The sequence below is a fragment of the Notolepis coatsorum genome, assembly GCF_963971535.1.
Source record: "Notolepis coatsorum genome assembly, chromosome: 9".
Classification (NCBI taxonomy): Eukaryota; Metazoa; Chordata; class Actinopteri; order Aulopiformes; family Paralepididae; genus Notolepis; species Notolepis coatsorum.
Window position 1 is genome coordinate 38,753,264 of NC_140173.1, and position 9,539 is coordinate 38,762,802.

Sequence of the window (9,539 nt, forward strand, 5' to 3'; positions counted from 1 at the left end):
CACTACAACTTTAAAGATCGCTCTAAAGACTCTCAAGAGGAAGCGAAGTCAACGGAACAAGAAGTGACAAGTGCTCTTGTACAAATGATGGAGGCCTTCGGTGTCACTGGGGCCGGAAAGGAAGATTGCGCTCTCTCGATTATTCCAGTGCGAGTCAAGGCACAGAAGGGAACCAAGGAAGTAACGACGTACATGTTTCTGGACCCGGGTAGCTCAGCTACTTTTGCCTCAGAGTCGCTGATCTCACAACTGAACATGGATGGACGCAAAGCAAGCATCTTGCTGCGAACAATGGGATCAGAATCTGTTGGACACAAATATTGTGAATGGACTGGAAATAAGCAGCCTGGATGGAAAACAATTCATCAAGCTTCCAGAGGTGTTTTCTCAGAAAACCATTCCCGTTTCCAAGGAGAACATTCCCCGACAAGAGGATGTCAGCCGATGGCCTCACCTAAAGGAGGTGAAGCTTCCCACTATCCAAGCTCAGGTTGGATTGCTCATAGGAGCAAACGTCCCGAAGGCAATGGAGCCACTCCAAGTGGTGAGCAGCGTGCACAAAGGACCATATGCCGTCAGAACAATCCTAGGCTGGACAGTTAATGGACCGCTCAAAGGCGGAAGTGACGCAAGCCAGAAGAGCAAGCGGACAGCAGTGACCGCAAATCGGATCTCAGTCACCAGGCTAGACGAGCTTTGGCAGCAGCCAGTCAAAGTAGACTTTCCGGACGCCGGACAAGATGAAGACATCGAGATGTCAAAGGACGATCACCAGTTCATGAATATGGTGTCACAATCCTCAAAACTTGTGGATGGACATTACAGTGTTTGCCTGCCAGTCAAGAACAAGACACTGTGCTTGCCCAACAGCAGATCAGTCGCCGAACAACGTGCGCTGAACCTGCGAAAAAGATTCTCGAAAGACGACAAGTTTCGCACAGAGTAAGTGGCGTACATGGATAATATCCTCAAGAAGGGCTACGCCGTGAGACTTGACAACGCTGATCAGGAGTCAGCAAAAGGAAGAAAGTGGTAACTGCCTCACCACGGAGTGAGACATCCAGTTAAAAATAATCTATGTGTCGTCTTCGACTGCGCAGCAAGCTTTCAAGGAACATCACTGAACCAGCAGCTTCTGCAGGGACCGGACCTGACAAGCTCCCTAATAGGGGTCCTGACAAGGTTCAGACAAGAGACCGTGGCGGTCATGGCCGACGTGGAGGCTATGTTCCACCAGGTCAGAGTCAGCGATGAAGACACCGACCTCTTCAGATTCCTCTGGTGGCCTGAAGGGAACTACGAAAAGAAACTCGTCGAACACAAGATGTTAGTCCACATCTTTGGTGCAACATCATCGCCAAGTGTTGCAACGTTTGCACTGCAGAAATGTGCAACGGATCACGAGGAAGAGTTTGGCCCTGAAGCAGCCAAAACAGTCAAAAAGAACTTTTACGTTGACGACTGTCTTAAGTCGACCGCTGACGAAGAGACAGCCATCACTCTTTGTGCTGGCTTAAGAAAGATGTTGGCAAAAGGTGGATTTCGCTTAACGAAATGGTCGAGCAATAGCCGAATGTTGCTCAACTCGATCCCCGAAGAAGAAAGAGCCCAAGGGTTTCAAGACCTGGACTTAGACGAAGACAACCTGCCGGTGGAGAGAGCATTGGGGATCCAGTGGTGCGCCGAATCAGACCAGTTCAGGTTCAAGATCAACCTCAAAGATCGCCCGCACACTAGGAGAGGCCTGCTTTCCCTCGTCAGCTCTATCTTCGACCCTTTGGGGTTTCTCGCTCCAGTGGTGCTGCCCGCCAAGATACTCCTACAGGATATCTGCAGGCAGAAGTATGGCTGGGACGAGGAGCTACCAGACAACGTCATCCAGACATGGGAAAAATGGACCACAGGACTGCAAAGGCTTGAGAACTTCGGAGTGGACAGATGCATCAAGATGAAGCAGTTTGGAGCTCCAGTCTCCGCACAGCTCCACCACTTTGCCGACGCAAGTCTAGAGGCTTATGGAACAACAAGCTACCTGCTACTGCGTGACGCGACTGGCATAGTTCAAACTGCCCTGATGATGGCAAAGGCGAGGGTCGCACCCTTAAAGTCTCCAACCATATCAAGGATGGAGTTGACCGCGGCCGTAGCTGCCGTCAAGATGGACAAGTTTCTCAAGAAAGAGCTCGAACTGCAAGATTCTATCTTTTGGACCGACAGCACAGCTGTGCTGAAGTACTTGAACAGCGAAAGCACAAGATTCAAGACATTTGTGGCTAATAGAGTCATAGCTATCCTGGAGCATTCTCAGACCTCACAGTGGAGGTATGTCAATACCACTGTGAACCCCGCAGATCTCGTCTCAAGAGGACAGACTGTGGACGCATTCCTGAAAGAACAAAGCTGGCTGTCAGGACCAAGTTTCCTGCACTGTTCACAAGACCAGTGGCCCAAGAACCCAGATCCTGGAATGCTGGACGTCGATGATCTGGAGATCAAAGGAGTAGCTCAAGTGCATGTCATTCAGGCGGAAGAGCCGAAAGACGCAACGGGACAGTTGATGAACCATTTCTCATCCTGGACAAGGCTTAAACGCGCTGTTGCCTGGTTTCTAAAGCTGAAGGTCTTGCTTAAAGAGCTGAAAGAAGAGAGAAAGGCACCAGATGGAAATAGCAAAGTGAGCCGGTTCAAAAGGGCTTTCCAAGGAACAGGCCTCACCTGCAAAGATCTAGCCGTGGCGGAAAAAGAAATTGTCAAGCACACCCAGAAACGAACCTTCAAAGAAGATTTGACAATGCTACTGGAACAAGGAAGAGTGAAGAAAAGTAGCTCACTCTTCAAGTTGAATCCAATACTGGAGGATGGAATCATGAAAGTAGGAGGAAGGCTGAGCCGAGCGGCAATGCCTGACGAAGCCAAGCAGCAAGTAATCTTGCCCAAAGACTCGCACATCACAAGGCTTGTGCTGAGACATATTCACGACAACACAGCTCACGCAGGAAGAAATCACATGTTGGCTCAGCTGCGTCAAAGGTTCTGGATACCTGGAGCAAATGGAGCCATCAGACGTTTTTTGCATAAGTGCGTCACCTGCAAACGGCTACATGGAACAACTGGACAACAACTCATGGCAGACCTACCTACCTGCAGGGTCCTGCCAGACGACCCCCCCTTTACAAGAGTCGGCGTTGATTACTTCGGCCCGTTCCTAGTGAAAAGAGGAAGAGGGGAGGCAAAAAGATACAGAGTCATCTTTACGTGTGTCTCGCTATACGAGCCGTGCATCTAGAGGTAGCATCTTCACTCGACACAGATGCATGCCTGAATGCAATCAGGAGATTCCTTGCGAGAAGAGGACAAGTAAGAGAGATGTACTCGGATAATGGAACCAACCTCAGGTCAGCTGACACTGAGTTAAAGAAAGCGTTGAAGACGTGGAATACCAGCGAGATAGAGAAAACCTTGCAGCAGAAAGGTATCCAATGGCACTTCAACCCGCCAGCAGGCTCTCATCACGGAGGGAGCTGGTAAAGGATGATCCGTTCCGTGCGGAAAGTTCTAAATACAACAGTGAAGGAACAAACCTTGGATGAGGAGGGGTTCACACTCTGTTGTGTGAACAGGGCTGTACAGTGCGATGATCTCGTCGCAAATTGCCCCTTAATTTGGCCGTTGCGAGTTGGAAATAGTATTTGGGAGCAACGTTGCGAGTTGTGATTTCAACCCTTCATTCGCATTTCACTCCTAAATTAATCCATACAAATTGGATACATTTTTTAAAAAACATTAGCCTACAACCAGGGCTGTACAGTGCGACACAATGTCGTGGTGCTATGAAAGAATCTGTCGGCAATGAATGAACTTACTGCGATCACCGATAGCCTGAGTGAAAAAAAAGATTTGCGTGTGGAGTGAATCTGGGTCACGCTATATACAGTACCTGGTACTTGTAGTCTATCGTGCGATTAAAGACCATGTCCCTATCTGCGTAGTCTATACATCCAACACCAAATCCCATAATTCCTAGCAAAACGAAACTGAATGTGGGCTCTCTTCCTTTCAATATGGGCTATTGCATCGCCAAAAAGAAGCACCTCATTTCAATACATTTAAGACGCAAAAAAGAACAACGGAGTGGATATCAGTCCATCTTATGACAACCACGTCCGATGTGGAGAGATGATAAGATGATGATGATTGACGTGATGATGTGATGATTGATTGACGGGGACACGGACACTTCTAACGTTCAGGTTCAGCTATGCATTAGGTGAGTAGTCCTACCTTAAGAGCCTCATACGGGTCAATTAAACCTTTTTGATTAGTCTTTCCTTCCAGCTAAGTTGGACTGAACATTTCACTGTCAAAAGCGCAAATGTAAATAAGGTTGCGTCGCAACACGGTTTTCAAAATAAAGGTCACATATACAAATACCTCTCAATTCTTATTAAAAAAAAGTCCCGGATATACATAAACATTAATTGGCATAGATCTCTATAAACGGCCCAACACATTGATCACTTTAGGCACACACTGAAACCAGTAACATCACAAATATGAAGCAGGTAATTACCCATACAAATAAACCTTTCATGGGGTTATTTACAATAATAATTCATTTGATTTCTAAAGCACTTTTCATTGTGAAACAAATGTATGCAGAGTTTCTTGTCCTCCTGATTAATGCAATGGTGTGTGTGTTGTGGTGATCTCATTCAAGGAGCACTACACAAGCGCGCGCACACACACACACAGTTTGTTGTTTTTGTTCTATTAGTGATTTACACACTTTCTCAGTTGGTTCATTATAAAAGATACAAACCTGAAAACAAACGCACTTAAATGTTAAATAAAAGGACCACAGTAATGAGGCAGGAGGAACATATTTTTTTAATAATGGTAAAATTGTTATTTAAAAATGTGCCCCTAAAAAATATTTTTTGCCCCTAAATTTCTCATTTAGGGGCAAGTGTGCCCCTAGTGAAAAAGCTTAGCGTACAGCTCTGGTGAAGCCGAAGCCATCATAAACAGCAGACCCATCACAAAGGCATCGACGGATCTCAACGACCTGGAGGCTTTAACGCCCAACCACTTGTTGCTACTCAAGGTCAAGCCCCAACTACCACCTGGAGTATTCAATACTACGCTAGACGCAGATGGCGACAAGTTCAGTACATCACAGATGTTTTCTGGAAACGCTGGTGCAAGGAGTACCTCACCCAGCTCCAAGAACGACAAAGGTGGTCCACACCTAGAAGAAACTTCAGTGAAGGTGACGTGGTGCTGATCGTGGATGATACTTCGCCCAGAAATTCATGGTCACTTGGGAGGATCGTGGAGACCTTTCCTGACAAGAAAGGTTTTGTTCGCCAAGTGACAGTCAAGACCAAGACCAACGAGCTTCGTCGCCCAATAACAAAGCTCGTCCTTCTTCACGAGTCTGAGGACTTTTGATGAACTTTATTCCGAAGGCAAAGCCTCACCTCGGGTGGGGAGAAAAAGATGAACCGAAGTCAAGTCTCCGTCATGGGCAGAGCGAAGATCAAGAGCTTCACTTCTTCAGTCTAGTTTAATTCTGAGACTTTAGATTGTGATATTTAAGTTAAATGACATTTAGACGCCTTAAGTTTATATTTTTGGGTAATTGTTTCAAGGCTGTTGATAACAATTAGGGGCCGGCAATTTAGGTGCCTAAATGCCTAGTCTGGTAATTAAGAGTAATTTCAGTTAATAGAAAAGCATTTTGGCCCTGTATTTCATAGGATAAATAGATGGATATTATTATTACAGAAGTTAAAATGTTAAGACAATCCATGTCTATCGGTAAGAATGATTTCTTTGTTGTTAGTTTGTTTCTTATGTGATATTTGGCTTATAGGCCGAGGGACTTTTAGTTTGACAGGATAACGGTGATGTCATTGATTACTGTCAGCTGCGGCAAGGTGACAGCTTTAGTTTAGAAAGAAAACAACGCAGATGGTACCGGTGGTCAGGCCAAGTGATGAGAGAGTGGAGCCAGACAGTTTTTAGACCTCTCTCTATTTCCCTGGATAAACTTTTTTAATCTCGCTGCTCTATATATAATTAGGAAACAAGAACGTGTAACCCGAGTTGGACATTAAATAGTTGATACTACGTCGTGGTCAGTGCTTTCTTGTGCTTGGATATGGAACGGGAGGATTCAAAGTTTGAGAGCGTCTGAAGCTTATGGCATCAACGAGTTTTGGATACTACCGTTTATTTGGAAGTATTTTATATTCTGTACTTAGTTTGAAAGTGGTCAGACAGTTCCCTCTGTGTGTAATACAGACAGTCCTCACACGTTCATAAATAACACTTACAGAAAAGCGTATTGTGCACTGTAATACGTTTTGTTCAATGGGGGATTTTTTTATGTACAGAATACCGTGAAACCGTCGCATTTTTGCCCAAGGTTATCGTACCCTCAAATGTACCAGCACATGCCTAGTCTACACTATAGGCTACACTACTAGGTCTACACTATACTATAGTGTAAGGCTACTTTCACTGTTTTACTGCATTACAGTACTGTTATATATATTTTTTTTTTTATCAATAAAAAATATATATTGTTGGTGCTCCTTACATTTTGGTGGGTGCTCCAAAAATGTTGCTGGTACTACTACAGTGCTACCAAGTAAAAATGTTAATTTCAAGCCCTGATATGGAATACAGGAGTGGTCCAAGACAGCTGCCCTGTGGCAAGCCACAATCTAGCCATTTGCAGTTAGACATGCTGCCATTGTAATACACTCAGTCTTCTACGGTACATGATAAGTAACTTTTCATGAATGAGATGGCACTTTGTGCAAATCCATAGCATTCCAATTAAAACACTTTTGAAACTAAATATTTGAAAGCTTGATTAACTATCCAAGAAATTCTAATTCTTGTATTTAATTTAGACTATGTTTTCCCATCCCACGTCATTCTCACCTTCCTCTTTTTCATCTTCTGAGTTTTCACCACCTCCTCCATTCTCTTCCTCTGCTGCAAGTCCACTATGTGAGCTCCAGTCTTCATCGCTCTCATCGTCTTCTTCCTCCTCATCCTCCTCCGACGACTCTGGACAGTAAAAAGATATACAGCCAATGTCTGCATCAAGCAAGAACACTACAACAAGCCAGCAAAATACTATCTGTGTTGGGGAAAATACTATATCTATGTTGGGGAAAATACTATATCTATGTTGAGGAAAATACTATATCTATGTTGGGCAGGGCTCTACGCTAACCTTTTTCCCAAGGAGCACATGTGCTCCTAAATGAAAAAAATTAGGAGCACACAAAGAAATTTAGGAGCACCCAAAAATATTTAGGAGCACAGTGAAAATATTTCAAGTAACAGGGTTTATTTTTATTTTAAATATATGTACTGCATATATTTGTTTGCATGTGCAAACGGGAACGGGACACACATCTGTGCAATAGCACATACCACCAAAGTCACTGGCCCACTGTGTGCGTGTGTGTGTGTGTATCTGCGTGTGCAAACGGGAATGGGACACAGACATTTGAACTATTAAGTGATTAATGCCTACTGTGGCAAGGTTGTAGCCAACAACTAGGCCTAATAAGAAAGGCAGTGAAACTGAACAAAAAGGAGACACTGGCATTACCACCAGGGCCATCAGTAGAGGGAACTGTAAGGTGCCCTTTCTGTATACTACCTTTGCTAAAACTGTGTTCTCTGTTAAAGGTGGTAACTACTGGAACAGCCTACCAGTTGTGATTAGAGAGTGCCCCACATACTCCATGTTCAAGACCCATCTTAAACTGCATCTTAAGGCAAACCAGAACTGTGATCATTTTTTATCTGATTTAGTTTATGTAACTTGTTTCTTGTTTTATCATTGATTGTCACCATGCCTTTACCCTAAGCAGGCTATTTATTTATTGAAATAGTTTTGCTGTCTCCTGGTGTAAATTAGCTCTTGCTACAACCCTGCATGTTTCCATTTTGTATTTTGTACTTGATGTTCATTAACATGTGCTGTCCCTATCAAATAAACTATCAAATCAAACTACTGCTACAAAAGTAACCGTCACTTAACTTTAGCTTTTACCCCTTTTATGCATACAATGCCTATGTTTTGGCTAGTGTTGCTCTTCTAGAAAAATAATCCTTTCAGGGTTGCGGCGTTGCCTATTGAAATACTGTACACCTCCAGTACAGAAACATTGTTTGAGTTTGCGTGTCAGGTAGACCATTGATTGACAGTGGATTCTGCCAATTACGTCACACCAGCACTCCGGCTGTCCGGCGCTGCAGCTGGACCCTATTGCCCACCTCTGCTGTTGATAACGCTAGCCAAGTTAGCTGTACACACATACACAGTGGGCCAGTGACTTTGGTGTAGGGGTGTAACAATGCATCGCAATGCATCGATCCTAAGGGGATAATTCAACTGCATCGATTTGAAAATGTTAGAATCGATTATCGCAATTTTAATGTGTACACGTTATGTTATTGTCATGTCCGTTACAGCCAGACAACGACATACGCTACTGCATCAACGTTATGATTAACAAAGCAAGGCATTCGTTTTGTTGCATTAACGTTATATTACTATTGCTATCGATAAATCTAGGTGTTCTAAAATCTATTGCTATTACATAAAATGTAATGTTACTGTCGGGAAAGTCTCGCATAGCGCAATGGCAGAGGAAGTAAACAAGCAAATGAGAGCTTCCGATTGGTAATTTCCTTTATTTCCCTTGAAACCAGTCACGTCACTCTACTGTGATTGGACCGTTGGCTTGAGTGCAATGTGGGACTTGTAGTTTAACGATTTATCGGCGGAGACATCTGCGCCAATCGCGTGACGCCTGTTTCTGCGCCTATTTCCGGCTCTAACAGCCTAGTTCTATAACTGGTTAAGCTTAGGCGACTCTTTCGAAGTTGGTTGCGGTTAGAGTTTGGAATCAGGGCTGGTGTTCTATCGCCCTGCTCTAAGACAAACTCTAACCTTAACCAACTTCGAAAGAGTGCCTAAGCTTAACCAGTGATAGAAACAGGCGTCACACGATTGGCGCAGATGTCACATGACCAGAAACGTCAGTGGCCAATCAGATCGCGGAAAAAAAATGCAAGTTTGTTGGTAAAAGTGTACACGCGTCCCCTCCGATACACGAGGAGGCAGCCTGTCACATCTTTTCACCTGCCAGCACGGACTCTCATTGGCGAGGTGTAACGTGTGGGAGGCTCACACTACCCCCACCATTTCCTGTCTCTGCTGTACAGGCGCCCCAACCGACCTGTAGGAGTCGCTGTCCACAACGTCCAGATTACCACCCATCGACTTCCACCCGCTGACTCTGCCAATTGAGTCAGTATGAGCCGGAGGCAACGCAGAGAGCCGGAGTCGAACCCGGTGTCTCTTGCGTTGGTGACGAGCGCAATGTTCGCTGCGCCACCCAGCCGCGGTCTTAAAAAATCTTATATAGAAATGTATTTGCTGGGTAAATTACTCTAAATGAGATACTTTTGGCTTTGTACTTCAAACACAGCAGTGGAAACAC

The 9,539-nt window shown here is 44.6% G+C and overlaps 1 protein-coding gene across 1 annotated transcript in view; it reads right to left on the reverse strand.

The window, feature by feature from the left end:
- Positions 1–9,539, reverse strand: part of LOC311234596 (uncharacterized protein) — a gene marked incomplete at its 3' end in the record, with an annotated part of 99,844 nt that overhangs the window by 61,002 nt on the left and 29,303 nt on the right. Inside the window, exon 3 of the mRNA XM_084321843.1 lies at positions 6,955–7,083. Within this exon, the coding sequence (XP_084177969.1) occupies positions 6,955–7,083 (129 nt within the window). The remainder of the gene's footprint in view (positions 1–6,954; positions 7,084–9,539) is intronic.